Source organism: Semicossyphus pulcher, unplaced genomic scaffold (assembly GCF_022749685.1).
Source record: "Semicossyphus pulcher isolate SPU_LCO1_2020_fin unplaced genomic scaffold, fSemPul1.0.p SCAF_18, whole genome shotgun sequence".
Lineage (NCBI taxonomy): Eukaryota > Metazoa > Chordata > Actinopteri > Labriformes > Labridae > Semicossyphus > Semicossyphus pulcher.
In genome coordinates, this window is record NW_027211691.1 from 25,658,910 (window position 1) to 25,684,425 (window position 25,516).

A 25,516-nucleotide genomic window follows, 5' to 3' on the forward strand; every position below is an offset into this window, starting at 1 on the left:
CGATTAATCTTTTATCCTCACATCACTCCTATTTTCTTCTCCCTTTGTTTCCTCCCTCATTCGTTCCTTCCTTCTTTCCTTCCTTCCTCTCACAGTCCATTTTCAGCCTGTCCTCCCCTCCTCCCCCTCCATCTCCCCTTCCTTCCTCCTCTCTTTTCTTCTCCTCTCTGCCCTCCAACAGTCACTTGAAATGTTCTTCATTAGTGAAGACGAGAGTCGACAAAAACACCTTTAGCGAGGACAGAGTAACCGCTGTGTGAACCACCCGTGTGTGTGTGTGTGTGTGTGTGTGTGTGTGTGTGTGTTATAATGGTGGTGGGGTCAGGGGAAGTGACTGGTGCCGGCTGATGTGAGCCCCCACTGTCAACATGTTTTATACATGAGGTTAAGAGGCTAGAACACACACAAACACACACATCTACACACACACACACACACACACACACATCTACACACACACACACACACACACACACACACTGTTGGACAAAAGACATCAGGGGGAGGGCAGACGGAGGAAAGTGGAATGACTTCTGCAGGTGAAACTTCAGACGAGAGGTAACGGAAACACAAGTCTTTTCAAAATAAAAGACTTGGCCGACGTGACATGACATTAGGGATAACAACCTGCTCACTGTACATTATCCTGCATATTACACGGCTAATTACTAGAGAGATCCAACATTTTATTGAGTTAAAATTAATTATGTTTTGGGGTGCTGGTTTGGCTCGGTTGGTAGAGCAGGCGTCCCATGTATAGAGGCTACAGTCCTCGTCGCACTGATCGCAGGTTCGACTCCCGGTCTGCCGATCCATTTGGTGCATGTCATCCCCCACTCTCTGCTCCCCACATTTCCTGTCTGTCTTCAGCTATCCTATGAATAAAGGCAAAAAAAGCCAAAAAAATAATCTTTAAAAAGAAAAAAACAAAAAAAATTAATTATGTTTCTTCCGCTTAAGGAAATAGTCCCTTTGAAGGGCTTTCATGGCCGAGGTTTGCTCTGCAGCCGTCTAAAAATCAGTGTTCTTATCTGTTAAATTTAACTGAACATTTCCCCTGATGACGCAGTAAGAAAGGTGAACAGGACCGTATCACGTACTGTGTTCTGTTTGTTTACTTCATTTCCATCTTCAGTTGTGTAGCTCTCTCTTCGTTTAACCTCTCTTGCTTTCTCTCGGCTCTTTGTGTCTCGTTTCTTTTTCCCCACAGTAAATGGACCAACGTCAAAGTTACCGGACTTCATTTGGCGGATTGATATGATAAGAGTTAGTCCTCTAGAGTCTGGGATTATACCAATGGTCTGTTCTTTATAGCAGCGGTCTGTTATACTGTAGTAGCACACATAAGAATGCTGGAATTAACCAATCAGAGTCCAGCATTGAACACAGCCATGTAATAATAAAAGATTAATGTTGCATCGATGTTGTTCAGGTTGTAAGATGTATAAATGTTAAAAATCATTATAATTTCCCTTCTTCATCAGATAGTAATTTTACCGCCATATTTCAAAGCAACATATTTAATATAACATACTGACAGATTTTCACTCTCCATTGGTTTCTCAGTCTCACCCCGACTCAGAGGAAAATGGCCGCCTTGCCTCTGACTACTACTGCAGACGTCTCAATGATCCGTTACAGACTAGAACACACACATTTGTACACACACACACACACACACACACACACACACGCCGACGCTGAGTATGTGGGAGGCTGATGGAGGGAGATGGAAGTGTTTGAAGGCAGAGGTTACTGAGTGTAAATGTTCAGCAGAATACTCAGTCAAGCAGAGAGACAAACGGACGACTGAACAACAAAAGTGATCGGAATAACAAAGAGGAAGAGGAGAGGAGGGAAAGAGAGAAGAAAGAAAGGAAGACAGGAAAGAAAAAAGAGGGGAGAGGAAAAAGGAAGCAAGAGAAGAATAAAGGAAAGGACAGGAAAAGAAAAGAAAAGGAGAAGGAAAGGAGAGAATATGGGAGAAGAGGAGAAGAAAGGAGAAGGAGGAAGAGTGGGAATAAAAGGAAAGGAAAGAAGAAGAGAAGAGATAGGAGACAGGAAAAGAGTGAAGTGGGGAGGAGAAAGGGAATAAGTCAAGAAAAGAGGAAAGAAGGAAAGGTGACATGGGAGAAGAGAAGGTGGAAGAGAGAGAATAAAAGGAAAGGAAAAAAGAGGAGTGGAGAGGAGAAAGGAAATAAGAGACTTAAAGAGGGAAACAAAAAGGAAAAGACAAGGAAGAAGAGAAGGGAAGGAAAGGAGTGAATATGGAATAGAAGGAAAGGAAAGAAGAAGGAAAGGAAAAGAAAGAGAGAATAGGAGAGGACAGAAGGAAATAACAAAGACGAGAAGGAAGGAAAAGAGACAAGAGGAAAAGAGACAAGGGAAGGAATGAGGAGACAATAAAGGAAAGGAATGTAGAAAACAGGAGAGGACACATTAGAAGAGGAGGGAAAGAAAGGGAAGAGGATAAGATGAGAGATGAGGAGAGAGAGGGAGAGGAAAAAGAAGAGAAGGACAGAAGAGAAGAAATGGGAGAAGAGAAGAGAGCAGTGACAACAAAGAAGAAAGGAAAGGAGAGAGAGGAAGAGGAGGGAAGGAAAGGAGGAAAATACCAAAGAAAAAGAAGGGAAGTGACTGTAAGTTAACTGTTTTATTATGAAAGCATACTGTTTGTTTGTTTGTTTGTTTGTTTGTTGATGTTTGTTTGTTGGTATCTATACCTGGAAGCAGACGGGCTGCTGGATGTCCTGAACTCTGAACTGTTTGAGGAAGCGTTCGTCCTGACTCCAGAACAGACGGATGTCCGGGATGCCGTACAGGACCATGGCCAGTCTCTCCAGGCCCAGACCGAACGCCCAGCCCGCCTTGTTCCCCGCCCCCGCTGTGAAAACACAACACATGACAAACTGTTTACACACATGCTAACATATAGCATATTAGCACAGGTACTGTCTGGTTCCAATGTAAACTAGCATTTAGCAGCTAAAGAGAAAGATAATACCCTCAGGAGGCGGAGGAGCCCAAACACAGAGCTAAAAGACAGAGAATAGACTTACACTCATCTGGTGGACACAGAAGACTCAGCGTTTTTTTTAATGACCTTTAAAACTTTAAGACAAGTCGTAGATTTTTCTTTCTTGTCTTTTTTTTTTACAAAAACATGAACCAAAACCTGAAACTTAATCAGACATGAAATTAAACGTAAGTCTCCTTCAGTATTTTCCTGTTGTTACTATTCTAGAGTCAAATTTACCGGTGACACTTGTTGAAGGTTAAATGCAGCTAGTGTTAGCTCTTAAAAAGGCGATAATATGTCAGCCTTCAAGAAATGAAAACTGTTTCTACCTCTAAACTTGGACTGAAAAGTAAAACGTGTTCCATTAAAACTGCACACAAAGGTACGTGTGGTACGTATGCATGTCAAACATTTAAATGCAACAAAACTGTATTTTTCCTGCTCAGAATCAAACCACATTCTCGACTCAGACAGAAACGTAGCGAAGGATTTCAGGAAGCTAAAACACAGATTCCACAGAGTTCTACATACACTTAGTGCTACATGCTAACTGGGTATAACTAAATGTGACGTCATTATTCATTCATCACATTGTAGACATTGACAGCTGTGCTAACCTGAACCTGGGCTAATGTTGTTAGCTCAGAGGAGCCGTCTGCTTCCTGTTCCTTTGAGTTTTCTTTCTACTGAGCTCCCATCAAAGGAAAAACACGACGCTAAGCTTTAATGCTGCGTCCCTTCATCCCTGATACATCCATAATGTCTCCACTGAAAACAAACGTGGCCCAAACAACATCCACAAACGGCTGCAGAGCAATAATTAGTCTTCAGAGTTTGTGTAGTTTTACAAACAACATCTCAGTTATGTAGAAAAAGTGTGTGTATGTGTGTGTGTGTGTGTGTGTGTGTGTGTGTGTGTGTGTGTGTGTGTGTGTGTGTCAGCAGGGAGCAGGTGTGCCGTTACTTCAGTGGACTCCTCTATATTATTCAACACTTCAACTTAATGCTGTCAATAAATCTATACAACCTTAACCTCCCTCTCACAGACTCACACACACACACACACACACACACACGCACACGCACACACACACACACACACACACGGGACGCTCGCATCATTTCTGCTGTTCCCTCAGATTTTTTCTTTAAACTTTATTGAGTGAAATTCCGCTCTGCTCTGTTTACTCATCATGTCAGCGGCTGTGATTCCCTGAAGGCAACAAGCAGCAGTGAAGGAGCGCTGCTCGAGGGCACGTGGGCAGGAACCGGCTGCACAGAGATTGGAACCAGCATTTCATGTCACACACGACAACGTTTACACAAAAAGGAGTGTGACGTTTAAAAAAATTAAAATATAGCCTATCACACCTTTTAACTACACTACCAATAATGCTTTGGGAGATGCAAACAGGAAGTACGACGTTGCGAGGGAGTCAGTAAGTTAGCAGTTAGCTGTTTAGCTCATGTTTGGTCAGGTTTTGGTAAAGTGGCACCAATAAAAGTATTTTGTCAAATCTAAACGACAACAACTACACATGCGCCAGGCCTTCATGTGAAGCAGGCCTTCATTTGTAGTTTCTTCTCTTTGATTGGCTTATTTTGTTACATTTAAGTTAGAAGTCTTGTTTTCTAATTCAAGCCTGTCACCCGTTTTAAAGAATTTCCGTGGATATAATCGCCAGATTATTTTGAAACATTGCAGGAACTTGTTATGGAAAATCTCAAGCCTGCAGTAAATTGGTTGAACTGTGACGACATAAAGGTCTGTGGCTCAGTGATAGAGCCGTCGTCTCTCAATCAGAAGGTTGGGGGTTCGATTCCTGACTGCTACAGTCACATGTCGAAGTGTCCGTGGGCAAGACACTGAACCTCCCGGTGGCATAGCCAAAACAGATTGTTTAGATTGAAATTGTAACATTGTAAGCTGTCGATTTCCAGGTGTGCCATCTTATGAGTTCTGTCTTTCAGAACCTTTGTCGTCTGCTTACAGTGTGAAACATTTCTAAACGTCTTTTCCTTTTTAAGACACATTTTTCTTTTTTTTCTGTCTTTAAACTTTTTTGGCTTCATGCGTCACTGAGCAGCTTCAGAATTCTATTTATACATTCATGTTCAGTTCAGTAACTTGCATGTGTCCCATTGAAACTAACAGTAAGTGCTGCCCCCTTGTGGCACCTTTACGTTACTACAAATTACAGTCTGTCTCAAAAATAGACGCATATACCTGCAGTGTCTGAAATCAGACAATTGGACTTCAGCTGAGTCATTTAGAACAATAAAGACTTGTGTGTCTGTTCTTTTTTATCAAATTAAAGTGACGGGAATGTACTTTATTAGTTAATTACCCTCGGCACCTTCTTTTATTTGGGACCCGGCTCATATGTGACATACAGGATGCTGAATCAGCCTTCAGCGTCCATGAGAACATCAGTGTTATCTTCAGTATTTTCTGTGCATCTTAGTTTTTTAAGTTCCAACTCTTCCACTGATTTTCAGTCATTTTGCTTTTATATTTTTTAATAATCTTTTTTTGATTTGATTTGTGCAGAAAAACTTTTCATGTAAAACAAACTGAAAGAGAACAAAGACAAAAATCCCTCAAAGCAAATATTAAAGTAAATCTGCTCTTGAATCTTTTTTCCACTGACTCTAACTTCATCGAACAGACAGACACACACCTGGCTCCAGGTTAGCAGTAATGAAAAACACTTACAAACTCCATAAGAGCTCTGAAAGTGATACAATAAAAAGATCTTTCCATATAAAAACAGTCTGTAATATTGTCAGAGGGATCCATCCTGCCGTCAGTCATTCAGCCGAAGAAGCGGTGAAGTTTCTCATTTCAGGACCAAACTCTTTAAACGCTCCGAGGCAGGTCAAAGCAAAGGGCAAACGCTCGCTGGGATAAAGGATTATGGGTAATTCTGAGGATTTCAGGCGTGTTCATCCTGGGACGCAGATGAGAGGGAGATGGTGTCTCTCTCCGGGATGAAGACTAATTGAGACAAACCTGCTTCCTGTCTGATGCGTCCCTGACCTCTGTCAGGGCCGTGATCCACAGTTTAAGAAACATTGAGTAGAAAACGTTTAACCAGAGTTAAACATGAGGGATTTAAATCTGAAGTTAACTTTGTCTATTTAAAGAGTGGAGATTCTTCTACATTAAAACACCTGAGTGCTTAGTGGGACCGTCCATCAGTCTCTGAGAGGTTCAGGGTTTTTTTTGTCACTTTAAAATTGAGTTTTTTACTGAAATTAATATTTTAAAAAGGGGGGTAAGTTACTGAAAAAAGGCTGAGAAGAAAAGCTTCAGTCGGTATGCTGCTGATCCATAGGCTGTATATAAAGATACATGACAGCTCCCCAGAAGTTCCCGCTCCGGAGACGTTTAGGCTTCATTTCTGTCAGGTGGAGGCAGATAAAATGGGCCATCAGGTAAAATGGACCAGATCATGTTGGACCATCATAGCTCTTTAAAATGTTTACAACCAATCACATGACTGATCTTGAATCGTTGCTACAACCCTAATTAATTTAAAACAACACTTTTTATTGGTCTAAGTTTGCTGAGATGGGCGGGGCAGAGTGTTACATGAAACAGAAACAGAAAGTGAGCACGGCATAGTAAAGATGACTCATCACTAAAAAGGGATATAAAGCAATTTAAACTACAAAGTCGAAGAGGTGAAAAAACGACACAGGAAGATGATGTCGTATTTGGGTTTACCTGCTACTAGGGATGCATGAGACTGGATTTCTGCAGATATCCGATGTGCTGAAACACGGCAGTGACGGAGACATGCCCGGACTTGTTTACTGCATCTACTACGGAGACATCAGTGATCGCAGACGGAATGCTGAAGCCATAATCTTCAGATACAGATAACGTGCCGATAACATCGTGCATCCCTACCTGCTACATTTTTAATTAAGCAGATATTTTTGGCTCAGGGAGTTTTTGGCTGAAAAATATCTTAAAGGGTTCAATATTAAAAAAAGAGAACTTGTGCTTAAGTCGATATGATGCGGATCACACCGAGCCCTGCAGAGACATACAATGTGCCTGATGAAGAAACTACACAGAGCTGATCGGAGAGAGATTAGATTCATACTTTATCACTTTTACACAAATGTGCAGAAGTAATTAGTCGTGTGCAGCACGTCGAGGCTTCAGGCTGCTATTCAGCTCTCAGACTCATATTGTGAGGTCAGAGGCGGGGCGAGGAGTGGGCGGGGAGGATTGGGATGTAATCTGGACATTTTTCTAAATATTTGTGCGTGGGGGCATTCAAATGGCTCTGCACTAATGGACACACACACACACACACACACACACACACAGAAAACAGGAAGCAGGCAGCGAGCGAGCGGGGGGAAGAATTACCCGCTTTGATTGGAAATGCTTCGGCTTATTATGATGATGTGTAACCTGCCTGCCCCCCTCCTGGGTGTGTGTACGAGACCACAAAGTGCACACACACACACACACACACACACACACACACACACACACACACACACACACACACACTTCCTCCTTTACATCCTGGTCTTGTCAGATCAGGTCCAATCAGCAGACGTGGAATGTGGTTTCTATGCTAATGAGCGCCGGGTCGAGGGGTCGCAGGAGACGAGGGAACGCGCTGGAATAAATCTCCACTTCATGATAACGCACAATCAATCAGATCTGTGACCCCTCTCCTCCGCACCCTCCTCCTCTCTGCCCTCTTTGCCTCCTTTCTGCTCAGTTTTTCTCCTCCTCCCGTCTGCATCTCTGTGATCTCCTCCTGTCTCCTCTACTTCTCCTCTCTTCTTTTCTTATTCCCAAATCCCATTTACTACTCTCTCACCTTTGCTTTTCCTCGTCTCTCATTTGTTTTTCCAATAAATTCGCTCACTGTACTCCTGCCTCCAGATCTGTCTTCTCCTCTACACTAGAATTCACAAGGAGTTTGTGGCTTTTGCAGCTGTTAAACCTGCGCAAAGATAAAAGCTCTTTTTCATCACATAGGAAAAACTGACCAGGTAACCGAGCTGCAGAGCAAATACGGTCTCAGTGCTCCGGTGCAGTTTTCACATATTTAAGGCAAATGTGGCCCCTCTGAACGCTGCCAAAGCCTGCATTTGTATCACAAGTGGTCACACCAAACTCCATTCAAAAAACAGTCATTTTAAAGTAGTGTTCTCGTCGTCTCGCAGACAGACCTGACAAAGCATGACTTCAGACTTTTTCCAAACCTGCATCCTGATGTGGTTATTTCAGCATCCTGTCAGCCTGTTTTTCACCTTTAATTGATGTTGTGTCACAAAATCTTTCAGCATTCAAATTCTCCTGAATTTGCCGAGAAATGTTCAAACCGAACTCCATTCAAAAAACAAGCATTTTAAAGTTGTGTTCTTGTCGTCTCACAGACAGACCTGACAGAGCATGAGCTCAGCCTCTTTACAACCCTGCCTCCTGATGTAGTTCTCTCAGCATCCTCTCAGCCTGTTTATTGTCATTAAATCTCAGTAACATCTGTTTGTTGTGGCTTCATAGCGCTGTAGTGAGACAGATCTCAGCCCACCTGTGACTTGCTAGATACAGTGAAACTGTCACTCAGCGGAGACAGATGGACAGGCGCTCCACAGCTGAAACAGAACGCCGGTAGTTGGTGTCCATCAGAGAAATCCTGGTACTGACCCGAGCTAACAGCTCATCACACTGGGCACTGGTCAGCCTGAAGGAGCTGGAAGCAGCAGGAGAGTTCATCAGACACAGCTCAGGAGGAGGAGGGAGGTTAACCAGCTGTGTGAGAGGACAGGTGATGGTGTAACTATTTTCAGGCTGACGTCGTGAAGTCTGATCTCCGGTTAAACTGATCAGAAGTCAAAAGCTCAAACTGAAACTAAAAGTGGCCTCTTTGTTTCCGCTCCTTCAAACGTCTTCTTTCCTCTTGTTTGATTAAATCGGCTCCTCTTTTTCCTCCTCCGTTCATCCCTGATAAAACATCATTCTCCCTCTCCTCCTCCTCTCACCTCATCTGTCTCCATTCATCCTAATTATATTTGCCATGAATATATTTATGACTGCATTATTAGAGACTGCGGTGGCGGCGGTTGTGGTTTTAAGCTGCAGGATCGTGATTAAGTGTAATGATTACATATGCAGCCCAGGCAGAAAACACTGTTGTAATTAGACGGGGCGACTGCAGGTTTCTGTGAGTGGAGTCTGAGACTTTTTAATTCAGGTTCAAATATAATTAAATGAAAGATAACGAGAATAAAGCCGTCTTTGTAGGCGGATGTCCCGCAAGAGAAGCAGGAGACCTTCGGGTGGAAGGACTAAAGTTAGAGAGTGACAGGTCGGGTTTTTAGACTGGGGTTGGGGGTCAAAAAACTTTTAATGTGAGATTTGAGAGGAAGTTCTGCTGTCAAACCTGGCGGCTGGCAGGTGTTGAAGCTATCTGTTTAACCTGTGGTTTGAGGTCAGGTCAGCACAGGTTAACTCATCTTTAAAGTAAAGACACTGGGTGTAGACTGGGCTGAAAGGACTAGTTTTTTACTGGGATGTTTTGGTGCACAAATGGTACTTTTGGGGTTATGACTGAACTGTCTTTTTGTGTAACATTAACCGCAGCCTTGTCAGAGTATAACTGATCTATGAACCAGGGATTAGGGGTTGAAGTGTGGGTCTGAAAATGCAGATCTTAGGCTGAAGGACTTGTCTATAACTTGCCGTTTGGATGCTCCACAGTCTTGTGTTTTAGCTGTAGAGTTTTTGAACTCTTTCAAAGGGTCGGAGCGGTGAGTCTTCACTTTTTTCTTTGACACATCTGAGGCTCTTGAGCCCGTCGGCCTGTCTGAATGATCTCAACCACAGGGATCAACAGTGAGAGTCAGAGCGGCTGCACATCATCCAGAGCTGCCGGCAGAATAACTGACTGAGAGGCTGATGAAGAGCTTTCAGCGCGAGGAGAATCACACATCTGACGCAGGAGACACTGACGTACACGCAGCCAAGAAGAAGAAGAAGAAGAGGGCGGGAGAGATGCCTGACTGATGCTCAACAGTCAGTCAGTGAGAGTGTGTGTGTGTGTGTGTGTGTGTGTGTGTGTGTGTGTGTGTGTTTGGACGGGCCAGCGTTGAACTGAGCCGCAGTGTGGCATCGACGTCAGCCAAAACAGATCGCACGACAGTCAGCGAGGATAGATGGCCTCAGAGCAAACGTCGCTGTGTGTGTGTGTGTGTGTGTGTGTGTGTGTGTGTGTGTGTGGGTGATGAGACATTCCCATGCCCTCCCTCTTTTTACTCACACAGCTCTGCAATGCCAGGCCCCCTCCCTCAGCCAATCAGGAAACAGTGGTAGTAAAGGGTTTGCATGTGTGTGTGCCTGTGTGTGTGTGTGCAGGGGCATCGCCGTCGGTCAATGACGTCATTGTTTAATGATCACATGACACTTGACGGTCGCGGTGAAGCGTCTGCGTGACTGATCTGTTATCTGTAGCAGACTGAGTGATGTGTTCAGGGACTGTGTTGCACTAAACAAAAGAATACACTGACGGCATCAACATGTTGACTAAAAGTAGCAACACGTAATCCCTCTACTGGCACATGTAGCTTGTTATGTGCCACACTTTAATTCTGAGATTAAACTCCAGCAAATATTGGACCAAACTAAGGCTCAACCACCACAGAACATTGGATTCATCCAGGATTAGGAACCCGAAAATATCGGACGAAAGTGGGATAAAAAACTGAAGAGAAGGCTGCAAAACACCAGAGACCAAGCAGGGTTACAGGACCTGAGAGTATCGTCTGGTGAAATACCAGAGGACAAAGCACCAAGCAAGCTTATAGATGGGCTTGAAGATATCAGATGCAACTTGTATTAAATGTATTGTTATGTATTGAAACAAACTGGGTTAAACTCTATGACAACATCGGACCAAGAAGTGTTAAAAACCACAGAATATTGGACCCAACCCAAGAGAGTGTTGGGCCACAGTGGGCTGAAACGCCAGAGAACATGAGATTAACCAGGGTTCAAACACCAGAGAACATGAGATTAACCAGGGTTCAAACACCAGAGAACATGAGATTAACTAGGGTTCAAACACCAGAGAACATGAGATTAACCAGGGTTCAAACACCAGAGAACATGAGATTAACCAGGATTCAAACGCCAGAGAACATGAGATTAACCAGGGTTCAAACACCAGAGAACATGAGATTAACCAGGGTTCAAACACCAGAGAACATGAGATTAACTAGGGTTCAAACACCAGAGAACATGAGATTAACCAGGGTTCAAACACCAGAGAACATGAGATTAACCAGGATTCAAACACCAGAGAACATGAGATTAACTAGGGTTCAAACGCCAGAGAACATGAGATTAACCAGGGTTCAAACACCAGAGAACATGAGATTAACCAGGGTTCAAACACCAGAGAACATGAGATTAACCAGGGTTCAAACACCAGAGAACATGAGATTAACCAGGGTTCAAACACCAGAGAACATGAGATTAACCAGGGTTCAAACACCAGAGAACATGAGATTAACCAGGGTTCAAACACCAGAGAACATGAGATTAACCAGGGTTCAAACACCAGAGAACATGAGATTAACCAGGGTTCAAACACCAGAGAACATTAGACCGAACTGGGATACAACAATCTGGGGCAAAGCTTTGCTACAGCACCAGAGAACATCAGATTAAGCACAATTAAAAGTCTATAGATTGGATAAAACTGAGGTTAAAAAATAGAGAGCACTGGACCAACTGGAGATAAAATCCTAGAAAATATCAGAACAAACTCAAGAGAATGTTGGACCAAGACCAAAAGACTAAATCATCAAAGAATATCAGACTAAAGTTGGCAAAAACTCCAGGGAAATACTGGACTTTGATTCTACAAGTGTAAAACTGTGATATAAACACCAGAGCATGTTGGACCAAACTGGGCTTAAACACCAGAACATGTTGGACCAAACTGGGCTTAAACACCAGAACACGTTGGACCAAACTGGGCTTAAACACCAGAACATGTTGGACCAAACTGGGCTTAAACACCTGAACATTTTGGAACAAACTGGGCTTAAACACCAGAGCATGTTGGACCAAACTGGGCTTAAACACCAGAACATGTTGGACCAAACTGGGCTTAAACACCAGAACATGTTGGACCAAACTGGGCTTAAACACCAGAACATGTTGGACCAAACTGGGCTTAAACACCAGAGCATGTTGGACCAAACTGGGCTTAAACACCAGAGCATGTTGGACCAAACTGGGCTTAAACACCTGAACATGTTGGACCAAACTGGGCTTAAACACCTGAACACGTTGGACCAAACTGGGCTTAAACACCAGAACACGTTGGACCAAACTGGGCTTAAACACCAGAGCATGTTGGACCAAACTGGGCTTAAACACCAGAACATATTGGACCAAACTGGGCTTAAACACCAGAGCATGTTGGACCAAACTGGGCTTAAACACCAGAACACGTTGGACCAAACTGGGCTTAAACACCAGAACATGTTGGACCAAACTGGGCTTAAACACCTGAACATGTTGGACCAAACTGGGCTTAAACACCAGAACATATTGGACCAAACTGGGCTTAAACACCAGAACACGTTGGACCAAACTGGGCTTAAACACCAGAACATGTTGGACCAAACTGGGCTTAAACACCAGAGCATGTTGGACCAAACTGGGCTTAAACACCAGAACACGTTGGACCAAACTGGGCTTAAACACCAGAACATGTTGGACCAAACTGGGCTTAAACACCAGAACATGTTGGACCAAACTGGGCTTAAACACCAGAACATGTTGGACCAAACTGGGCTTAAACACCAGAACACGTTGGACCAAACTGGGCTTAAACACCAGAACACGTTGGACCAAACTGGGCTTAAACACCAGAACACGTTGGACCAAACTGGGCTTAAACACCAGAACATGTTGGACCAAACTGGGCTTAAACACCAGAACATGTTGGACCAAACTGGGCTTAAACACCAGAACACGTTGGACCAAACTGGGCTTAAACACCAGAACACGTTGGACCAAACTGGGCTTAAACACCAGAACATGTTGGACCAAACTGGGCTTAAACACCAGAACACGTTGGACCAAACTGGGCTTAAACACCAGAACACGTTGGACCAAACTGGGCTTAAACACCAGAACACGTTGGACCAAACTGGGCTTAAACACCAGAACATGTTGGACCAAACTGGGCTTAAACACCTGAACATTTTGGAACAAACTGGGCTTAAACACCAGAGCATGTTGGACCAAACTGGGCTTAAACACCAGAACATGTTGGACCAAACTGGGCTTAAACACCAGAACATGTTGGACCAAACTGGGCTTAAACACCAGAACATGTTGGACCAAACTGGGCTTAAACACCAGAGCATGTTGGACCAAACTGGGCTTAAACACCAGAGCATGTTGGACCAAACTGGGCTTAAACACCTGAACATGTTGGACCAAACTGGGCTTAAACACCTGAACACGTTGGACCAAACTGGGCTTAAACACCAGAACACGTTGGACCAAACTGGGCTTAAACACCAGAGCATGTTGGACCAAACTGGGCTTAAACACCAGAACATATTGGACCAAACTGGGCTTAAACACCAGAGCATGTTGGACCAAACTGGGCTTAAACACCAGAACACGTTGGACCAAACTGGGCTTAAACACCAGAACATGTTGGACCAAACTGGGCTTAAACACCTGAACATGTTGGACCAAACTGGGCTTAAACACCAGAACATATTGGACCAAACTGGGCTTAAACACCAGAACACGTTGGACCAAACTGGGCTTAAACACCAGAACATGTTGGACCAAACTGGGCTTAAACACCAGAGCATGTTGGACCAAACTGGGCTTAAACACCAGAACACGTTGGACCAAACTGGGCTTAAACACCAGAACATGTTGGACCAAACTGGGCTTAAACACCAGAACATGTTGGACCAAACTGGGCTTAAACACCAGAACATGTTGGACCAAACTGGGCTTAAACACCAGAACACGTTGGACCAAACTGGGCTTAAACACCAGAACACGTTGGACCAAACTGGGCTTAAACACCAGAGCATGTTGGACCAAACTGGGCTTAAACACCAGAACATGTTGGACCAAACTGGGCTTAAACACCTGAACACGTTGGACCAAACTGGGCTTAAACACCAGAACACGTTGGACCAAACTGGGCTTAAACACCAGAGCATGTTGGACCAAACTGGGCTTAAACACCAGAACATGTTGGACCAAACTGGGCTTAAACACCTGAACATGTTGGACCAAACTGGGCTTAAACACCAGAACACGTTGGACCAAACTGGGCTTAAACACCAGAACATGTTGGACCAAACTGGGCTTAAACACCAGAACATGTTGGACCAAACTGGGCTTAAACACCAGAACATATTGGACCAAACTGGGCTTAAACACCAGAACATATTGGACCAAACTGGGCTTAAACACCAGAACATGTTGGACCAAACTGGGCTTAAACACCAGAGCATGTTGGACCAAACTGGGCTTAAACACCAGAACATGTTGGACCAAACTGGGCTTAAACACCAGAACATGTTGGACCAAACTGGGCTTAAACACCTGAACATATTGGACCAAACTGGGCTTAAACACCAGAACATGTTGGACCAAACTGGGCTTAAACACCAGAGCATGTTGGACCAAACTGGGCTTAAACACCAGAACATATTGGACCAAACTGGGCTTAAACACCAGAACATGTTGGACCAAACTGGGCTTAAACACCTGAACATGTTGGACCAAACTGGGCTTAAACACCAGAACATATTGGACCAAACTGGGCTTAAACACCAGAACATGTTGGACCAAACTGGGCTTAAACACCAGAGCATGTTGGACCAAACTGGGCTTAAACACCAGAACATATTGGACCAAACTGGGCTTAAACACCAGAACATGTTGGACCAAACTGGGCTTAAACACCTGAACATGTTGGACCAAACTGGGCTTAAACACCAGAACATGTTGGACCAAACTGGGCTTAAACACCTGAACATGTTGGACCAAACTGGGCTTAAACACCAGAACATATTGGACCAAACTGGGCTTAAACACCAGAACATATTGGACCAAACTGGGCTTAAACACCTGAACATGTTGGACCAAACTGGGCTTAAACACCAGAACACGTTGGACCAAACTGGGCTTAAACACCAGAACATGTTGGACCAAACTGGGCTTAAACACCAGAACACGTTGGACCAAACTGGGCTTAAACACCAGAACATATTGGACCAAACTGGGCTTAAACACCTGAACACGTTGGACCAAACTGGGCTTAAACACCAGAACATGTTGGACCAAACTGGGCTTAAACACCAGAACACGTTGGACCAAACTGGGCTTAAACACCTGAACATGTTGGACCAAACTGGGCTTAAACACCAGAGCATGTTGGACCAAACTGGGCTCAAACACCAGAACATGTTGGACCAAACTGGGCTTAAACACCAGAACATATTGGACCAAACTGGGCTTAAACACCAGAACATGTTGGACCAAACTGGGCTTAAACACCAGAGCATGTTGGACCAAACTGGGCTTGAACACCAGAACATATTGGACCAAACTGGGCTTAAACACCAGAACATGTTGGACCAAACTGGGCTTAAACACCTGAACATGTTGGACCAAACTGGGCTTAAACACCAGAACATGTTGGACCAAACTGGGCTTAAACACCAGAACATATTGGACCAAACTGGGCTTAAACACCAGAACATGTTGGACCAAACTGGGCTTAAACACCAGAACATGTTGGACCAAACTGGGCTTAAACACCAGAACATATTGGACCAAAGTGGGCTTAAACACCAGAACATATTGGACCAAACTGGGCTTAAACACCAGAACATATTGGACCAAAGTGGGCTTAAACACCAGAACATGTTGGACCAAACTGGGCTTAAACACCAGAACATATTGGACCAAACTGGGCTTAAACACCAGAGAACCTTTGGCTTTAACTCCACTAGTGGATTCCCATGTTGCTGCGTCTCTATTGAACGTCTAAGCTCAGAAAACAGAGTAAAACTGGCCTGAACAGGTGTGAACAGACCACAGATACTTCGACATAACAAGGCTGTTACTTCAGGAGGACTCAGTTGAAGCCAAAACACCAGCTAGTGTTGGACTTTGAACAAAAAACTACGGCATTGTAACTTCCCTCTTGTTTCTGCTGCTGTCAAAGCATCAAAGAACACAAGAAGCAAAGCAGAGTAACAAACTGGGATGAAATACCAGAAAATATTTGGCACCAAAAAAGGCTGAAAATCCTAAAAAGTAATAGAACAAATAACGACCTAAAACTACAGAACCAACCGGTGCCAAGAAACCAGAGAGAATTGGGCCGAAGCAGCGTTACAAAGAGTCACAGATGGAGCCGGCCCAGGAGCAGCCACGGGTCCGAAGTGTGGAGAACATCTGAACAAACTAAAGCAGCGAGTAATCCACCAAACAAAGGCTGAAAATAAACTTTAATTCAACAGACACCAAAGAACTTTTTATTATGATTATTATTCAGCGCAGTGTTACAGTGAAGTAATGAGCAGCAGTGATGGATCACTCCTGGAAGTGATGGTGATTGTGCTGTTGTTGAATATGCATTTGTTCCACTGATTTACATTCATTCGGTTCCTTTCTGCGTCACACTTTTTCATTTACGATTCGTCAAACTCGGATTCTGATTCGCTCTCATTTTTCATTCTGTTTATATCTTCTTTCGTATTCCATCACTCGCGCTCCCTCCGTTTTCGATTACACTTCCTCTCTTCCTCTATCACCTTTCTATCACCACTCTTTTTCACCCCTCTCCTCTTTCCCCTCCGTTTACATGTTTCATAAATTTATGTCACTTTTCCCCACTCATCTCCTTTTTTAACCTCTCCTCCTCCTCCTCCTCCTCCTCCTCCTCTCTCCATCCCTTTTTCCTCCTCTTCCTCTGCTCAGTCCGTTCCTCCTTCCAGCCTAATCCGTTTCTGTTTTTCCACCATCACTCCTTTTGTCTCTTTTAATTCCACCTGCACTCCTTCACTCCAGCTCTCTGCTGCACGCTGCAGTCCATCACTCGTCTCTCACCTCCTGCTTCATCCCTCCATCCACTTATCCTTTTTCACCCAGCAAACATTATTCCAGCCTGAGTCTGTGGATCTTTTTTCTTTTGTTTCTTCCTTTTAAGACTCAGAAGTTTCATGAAATCATTCCCGTTTGAAATTATTTATGATTAGCATTTCCTGCTTAAGCCATTCAGTGTTTTTGGACTTTTATTAGTTTTAAACTAAAGGAATTCACAGGATTCCAGGCAGCGTGTAATCTACACGAGCTTTTCAAAATAAAAGCCCCGGTGCTGGTGTCAGGGGGGACCTGGCTCCTCCGTCAGTCCCGCACGTTTAGAGGAACGAGTTAACACGATCATCTCTCCAGCTCTCCACACACTCATCCGTCACCATTAGCAGCCCTAAACGCACTATTGGCAGCCTCCACCCGTCTCCCAACACTGTGATTTATAGATGGAGGCTCCCACTGCCAGCTGCAGAGGAGGGGGATCTGACTGCAATGCATCATGGGAGTGAAACATGCAGGAGGAGAGGAAACGCTTACTCAGCATCTGAGCTCAGAACGACAACCTGCTGAGGAATGCGGGACATTTACCTTCACTGTAAACTTTGGTTAACTAAACACACTACAACAATCAGATGAATCCATTCACCAGTCAAGCTGGAGCCTATCCCAGCTGCCATTGGGCGAGAGGTGGGGTTACACCTGGACAGGTCACCTGTCAATCACAGGGCTGACACACAGAGACTGACAACCTTTCACGCTCACGTTCAGAGTCACCAGTGAACCGAACGAGCATGTGTTTGGACTGTGGGAGGAAGCCGGAGTACCCAGAGGGAACCTGCGCACTCACGGGGAGAACATGCAGACTCCACACAGAAAGGCCCACTACGTCTGAGCCGGGACTCGAACCAGGAACCTTCTAGCTGTGAGGCGACAGCGCTAACCGCTGTAAACTGTAACTGTGAGAACTTTCTGAAACTCCAACACAACTTCAGTTTCTTAGTAAGACTCGAACCGACGTGGAGGCTTCGGTCAGAGCGTACGGCTGATGTTCTCCAACTCATCACTTTTGTACAGGTTGAAGACATTGTTCACAGCTTCCTGTTATCAGTGTGATAAATGATTAAACTTGGCCTGTGTCTTTAAATCAGATTGTCTGTAACGTTGAAACAGGTTCCCTCTCACTTCATCTGCATTAAAGTTTCCTGCGAGCGAGATCGCTCTCTCAATGACTCACAGCATTTGTCCGCTCAAACAATGTTCAGGTGTCCAGGTGTTCAGGTGTCCAGGTGTCCAGGTGTCCAGGTGTCCAGGTGTTCAGGTGTCCAGGTGTTCAGGTGTTCAGGTGTTCAGGTGTTCAGGTGTCCAGGTGTCCAGGTGTTCAGGTGTTCAGGTGTCCAGGTGTTCAGGTGTTCAGGTGTTCAGGTGTCCAGGTGTTCAGGTGTCCAGGTGTTCAGGTGTTCAGGTGTTCAGGTGTTCAGGTGTTCAGGTGTCCAGGTGTTCAGGTGTTCAGGTGTCCAGGTGTTCAGGTGTTGAGGTGTTCAGGTGTCCAGGTGTTCAGGTGCTGCATGTGAGGACTGAAACTCGTCCACGCTCTTCTTCAGTGATTCTGCAGACCTTCCTCACAAAGACGACAGAAGAGAAATTTGATCTATCCCGGCTCTTTCTCTCGCCGTCGCTCCGGAGTCGAGCACAGACTTCGTGTGTGAAATGTTGAACGTGAACTCTCCCCGCGGTGCGTTCGCTGCTCTGAATCAGCCTGCAGTAATGAATATAGATTATAAAAACAATATGAGCTGCAGCGGACGCCTGCTATCGAGCCTCGCTGCTGAATTAGTGATGAGGAAGTCATAAATTATGCAGAGTGATTAGTAACCAGGCAACACGCAGGTTTACCTCGCTGTTTATAGACCAGTCTGATGGGGGGGGCGGGCGGGGGGGGCTGTGTTTAATTAAACGACTTCAAGTGCGAATCAGTTTCATGGACACCAGAGCGCTTCTGCTGTCGGGTCCAGATTTGTGATGTGATGTTCACGAGGACTCATTGGTGTAATCATCATCTCTGTCCGACCTGCTGCTAACTTCATATGACGCTTAAAACAAAATGCCTGTTGGGTAACGTAGTGCAGTGTTGGTAGGATCAAAGCAAACATCTCAAGTGTGAACGACTCCCCGAACAACAGCTGACAGGACCGACTTTGTGAGAAGCGCCAGGGGAAGCCGTGTCTCAGAACGATACGATCTGTTATTCATCCGATCGCACCAAAAGGAACCGGAGCTTTAAAACTGTCGACAGCAAAGAGAGAGAGAGCGGCTGCGGTCGAGCAAGATAGACAGGAAGTGAAGAGAGCGAGCGGCGTTAACATAAATAAAGCAGTGAAAGAAAGAAGACATTATTTTCTGATCGCTTCACAGCGGTTGAACATCGAACTAACGCGCCTACACCTCCGTATGACCTGCAGGAAGGGACAGGGTTCAGTTTCTACAGGCCGAAGTCCCGCCGCACGGCGTGGATTATTTACTAAATATTAAATCACAGTTTTCTTTAAATGATGATTTTGACATAATGAGGTACAAGCTGTTAAAAAGCCGCTTGCCTGGTGTGCGTCGCTGGGTATCCCAGCATGCTTAGAGCAGCGAATTGGCCGTCTGCATAACACAATAAATTGGGGCGAATTTTCGGCCGCGTGAGTTTGCGCTCCGTGTGTCCACACCGTCATCCTGCTGACGGTGTGTGTCTGTCTGCTCCGCCCTCCGTCACTCCTGCATCTCTTTACAGCAGCGACACAGCCGACCGTTCTCTGCTAACGTCCCTTAAACGCCTCATCAAGGTGCTAAAGCTAAACATGTCCGGATCAGTCATAGCATGTGAAAACATGGCCCAGGCTTAAACCTAAAATAGTTACCCTTTAATATTGGCTGGTTCTGTCTTTAGCACAGAGACATCACAGACGTCGATGATGTAAACGACCTTGATTGAGACGATGAGTAGATCACAGTTTAGTCAGCAGCTGCAGCAGGTGTCTGCGTCCTGAGTTCTTAGAATAAAAGCAGAAAATTATCGTCACTTCCTTTTATTTTGAAAGAACACTCACAGTGTTTTCACTGAAATCATGTCCGTGCTGCCTGAGTGGGCACACACACGCACACGCACACACACGCACGCACATGAGTCATGATCCACAAATACTGTCGCTCTTTGAATTTCTTTAACACTAAGACAAATACTCAGGTGTATGACGCAGCTCCTCTCCTCTCCAGAAAATACCTCCTACTACTGCTGCTTGAGTTTCTGCTAAAACACACACACACACACACACACACACACACACACACACGCACACACGCACACGCACACACTCCTTCCCAGGTGTGTGAGCGTGCACACTCCAATCAGCTGTGCGCAGAGATCAGGCTGTAATTACAGGCGGCTTACAGGGAGATGGCCGGGCTTTGGCGAGGTTAGGTGTTGGAGCTGCTCTCACAGCTTAGCGGCCTGATCCTGTGTTTAGTGGAGGTTAAGACACTTTGTCATCCTCATAGTGATAATCAACAGTCCCCGAACACCAGCACAGATTATACACAGACTAATGAGTGAGGCAGGGAGGGTCAGACGCAGACGGGAAGGTAAAGGCAGGAATTACACGGACTTATGTGGTGAAATATCAGAGCACCTATTCTGACTGCAGGTCTTCATTCCGTCTGATAAATGATTTATTCAAATATTACAGGAGGACTTTTTAGAGCCTCTTTTATTCCCACTCAGCCTGTTCTTGCTCTCTGCACCTCGGGCTGGACGGGTCCTTCCTGAGCCAGAAGCAGGTACAAGACTGAACAGATGGGACGTGGGTCAAACCGTAACATCAAAATACATGTTTCTGTCATTATAGTTAGTTCTTATCCTGCTGATTTATGTCCAAGTGTTCATTTTTCTCACAAGTTTACTTTTAATTAGTTATCTGATGCTGTAAAAAGGGGGTGTGGCCTCATGATTGACAGCTTTGTTGACAAATGGGGCTCCTGCAGCGTTCTGTTCCCGAGTAGCAGAGTAGAGGAGGAACGGCGAGAGGAGACGTAACTAACACTAACACTACAGTCAGTGAACTTTCCATCAGCGTGAATATCTGCTTCAGACCGACACAAGAAGCTGTTCTGCTGCAGACTGAGCCCACCTGAGACACTGTGTGTTCTCTGCTGTAAGTACACTAAACCCTCCACAGCTCTTTATTCAACATGTTCTGATTAACAGTCCTCTGTTTAACCCTTCATTGTCTCCTGCCTGTTTAGTATTCTTCATTAAAATCGGGCCCATGCGGGGGATAAACTGTGTCCTCTCTGGACCGCAAACTGGGTAATGAGACACGACAACGTCTCCAGCAGAAGGAGGGAAATCCCCTCATCTCCACCACTCCTCCTCAAACACCACTGTGTGTGTGTGTGTGTGTGTGTGTGTGTGTGTGTGTGTGTGTGTGTGTGTGTGCGCATGTGTGCGTGTGTGTGTGTGTCTGGCTCTCCCGCCTGCAGATCTAAACGTCTGTCGGCCTCTCCATCTGTCTGCCTCCATCACAGTTGGGAAATGTTGGGGTGAAACCGCTTTCCCTCCTCAAACTGAAGATAAACACTCTGCAGCGATCGTCCCTCCGCTCTTTAAAGGAACACAGCAGGTTTTCAACGTTTTCAACAGCACTTCTATCAGTGAGCCAAAGCTACATGGTGTTTGTACCTTTAATCATGGAAGATATCTGGTTTTATATTGGAAGTCAGAGTTTCCCCCACGCGTGAGGACCATCTGTTTGTGGAACTGGGCTTTTTAAAGAGGATTCAGAGCTGCTCTTCATATTATATTAAAATTAATAATGCGTCAGGTGACTGTTTGTATATGTAACTAAATGTGAAGCTAATGTACACACAAAGTTTATAAAAAGACGTGGATGGATGCAGAACAGCAATCAGTGCTGAGATTCATCCTGACGTTGCATCATGAAGACCAAACCCCATTCAAAGGTTGTGTGTCGATGAACTTGATGAGGAATGAACTGAAACAACATTACAGTAATACTGCTTCAGTCAAACGGTAGCGATGGTACTCAGATCTAGAGAAAATGTGGCATAATGTTGCTAGCAGCAAATCACAGCAGGCGGTTTAAGAAGATGTGTGATTGGCAAACTACCACAGCAGCTACAACACAAACAGTCTTTACTGTGTATTTCTTTGGTTCTGAACTCTCTCTTTAAAACACCAATTCACAAAATAAAACAAAGTAACTAAGAGATTGAAGCATCAGCAACTTCTGTGTTCTCGAAGCTTAAATCCCTGTTTTTCTGAATGGAGTCTGGTGTGTGTGCAGAGAGCGATGTAACGTCTGTGTGTGGTTAAAACAATCATCTTCCTCTGTAACAAAAAGGTCTATCTCTGTAGGGATCCTTTCTGTCATGTTGTCACACACTTAGAAGAACAATCTGAGCCTGTCAGTGGAAACAACAAGAACTTTTAGTGGACGACCTTTGACCCATCAAGGATTATGTTGCAGCCATTACAGCCTGTTTCACTGCTGCAGGATGAACACATCTACTGGAGCATCTGTAAAACTTTGTGTACCTGTTTGTCATTTACTCCATGTGTACATACACACAATATGCAGGAGAAAGAACTTCCTGTTTGACCCCTCCTTGTGTTCTGTTACCTGTTATGGCCCTGCAGACCCCTCCTTGTTCTCCTCCTGTTTGTTTTAATAACCCCACCTCACTTTGACCCCTGCTTGTCATCTACTCCCATTACCATCAAACTCCTCGACTCCTCCTCGTTTTGTCTCCACTGTTACAATAACCTTTCCTCATTTCCTCCCCGCAGAGTGACAGGTAAGGGGGAACAAAGTAATAGGACGAGATGTTTAATAGCGTCAGACATGATTAATCGCTGGCAGAGAGGTGAAGTGATTCCAAACAGTGATTCAACCCGAGCGCTCTGTAATGAGGAAAGAACCCGGCTGGCTATTACCTTAATAAAGACGTCTACATGTTAATTAGACTGACACGCCTGAGTGCGAGGTGTGTGTATGACAGAGTGTGTGTGTGTGTGTGTGTGTTTCTAACAACTCAATGCTGCTGATGAAGGGAAAAGACAAAGACACTTCTTCTCCTTTGGACAGGTACGAGCTTCAATTTAACGAGCAGATTGTCGGCTAACAGAGCTCATCGTCTCTCTAACGAGTTAAGAGCTCTGCAGAGAGAAGCTCCGCCCACCTGAGGCTCATGGGGACAGGAAGTCGGGTAAATGAGACTTCCTACATCTGCTTTCATACACACCTGTGAAGCTAACGCACCTGTATTCTTTCTAAGGCCAGTAGAGGGCGACTATACTACTTGTAAAAAGCAGTCTGATCCTATAGAAGTCTATGAGAACATGCTCCTCCTCCTCTCCTGATGTATTCCCTCAGTAGACATGTTCCTAATGAGTTTCTGGTCTCAGTCTCTAGTTTCAAGTCTTCTTCAACACAGCATGATGTTCATTTAGTCACTGATGCTCCCATTGAGAGTCACACAGACCAGGAAGAGGGGAGGGTTTAGGGCGGGGCTACCTGTGATTGACAGGTCACTTCCAAAGTGACCAAAAGTTTTGGTTTCACAAAAAGAGACGTGTAGAATTTGGCTGTTGATATTCTTTGGAAGACTAAATAAGCATTTCTCATTAATATCGCAGTAATTAAGATTACGTGTGCGCCTTGCTAACCAAGCTAGCCTACAGCTTAGCATTTCCAAACCCCTCGCTCCTCTCAAGCTCCAAATGTGGTCAAATGGCGATGGTCAAAAAAACTAGAAACTAGGCTACAAACCAATGGGTGGATCATGGTGGCTACGTCCTCCTCTCACATCCAGTGTAAGGTTGAGCGATGATCCATATGGACCACCGGGGGCAGCGAATGTGCCTCTAGTAGCTACTAATGCAACATAATCCATTCTTAGACGTCGTCTCGGCTCCACCTCTCGCTTCTCAAGGCTGTAAACAATGCAGCGCACGGAAAAGGAAGAGTTGGGCGTCACTCCCAGAGGATATGTCGAACATTTCCCTGAGGTCAGGGTAACCTCACAAAGTCTGAACGACCCCTGAAGATGCACATAAGAAAAACAAACGTGTTGAATAATTACATCATTTGTTTTTTGTGGCTTTGCTTGTTGGAGAGAGTTCCTTTAACAATCAAACGTGTGATAAGCACATTAAATGCATCATCAGAGCGTGATTCACAGCGATGTGTCTCTGCAGTCTGCTCTCAGTGCACAAACCCCTTCTCTGCTGGTAATGACCAACCAGTCGCCTTCTGTGCCCCACATGGACATTATGACATTATCTAAAGGTCTGTTGTTTGTGTGCATCATGTGTCATACATGTCATGTGTCCTGAAACAACTGTTCACTGATGTAATCGAGGAAATTATCATCAGCACGTCCAGCAGTTTGAATCGAGTGAAATCTTATCAGCTTTTGTCGACAGATTTTGTTTGTCTCCGTCCTGTTTCGTGACAAGCTCACTGTGCACAAAGGCAGCTCCGCAGAACGAGGTTTCAGAGGTTGGTGATGAAGAAGCTGCCCGGCCTGCTCAGAGCCCCGACCTCGACCCTGATGCACAAAGCAAATGTTTCCACCTGTGAGAATAACTCTGTCAGTGGGAGGTTTCCTGTAAAAGGTTTTCTCAGTTGTTTTTGTTGTTTTGAACGCTCCCTCGCTCCACAGCGGGACATACTTTTTTACGAGTATGGAATAAATCTCTGCCAACCCCGACTGCCTCTCTGCTCCAGCAGACTGCCTCTAATAAAGCACTCCTGTTGTATTTGGGTATTTCCCGGGGGTCACACGGGAACCAGCACTTGTATCTGTCCTTAGAAAGTCTGCAGCTGCTCTGAGCTTCTTCCTCACTTTGTTTCACTGAAACTCTGCTGAGCACAGTGAGCAGAAACAGCAGAAAGAACTGAGCCTGTAGAGTGTTTGCATTTAAAAAGACACAAGGTTAAAGGTCCAGAGCCAAACCAGGAGATAAAGACTTCAGGGGGCATTTGTATACTTCTTAATCTGGGCCCTATTTCTCCACAAGCTTGGGGGCTTAAATGACCTAAAGGTACAAAAGTGTGTGAATGTCTCCAGTAGATGTGTTCAGCCTGCAGCAGTGAAACAGGCTGTAATGGCTGCAACATAATCCTTGATGGGTCAAAGGTCGTCCACTAAAAGTTCTTGTTGTTTCCACTGACAGGCTCAGATTGTTATTCTAAGTGTGTGACAACATGACAGAAAGGATCCCTACAGAGATAGACCTTTTTGTTACAGAGGAAGAGGATTGTTTTAACCACACACAGACGTTACATTGCTCTCTG

The 25,516-nt window shown here is 44.8% G+C and overlaps 1 protein-coding gene across 1 annotated transcript in view; it reads right to left on the bottom strand.

The window, feature by feature from the left end:
- Window positions 1–25,516, bottom strand: part of fars2 (phenylalanyl-tRNA synthetase 2, mitochondrial) — a 124,416-nt gene that overhangs the window by 37,507 nt on the left and 61,393 nt on the right. The window contains exon 8 of the mRNA XM_069667798.1: window positions 2,724–2,884. Within this exon, the coding sequence (XP_069523899.1) occupies window positions 2,724–2,884 (161 nt within the window). The remainder of the gene's footprint in view (window positions 1–2,723; window positions 2,885–25,516) is intronic.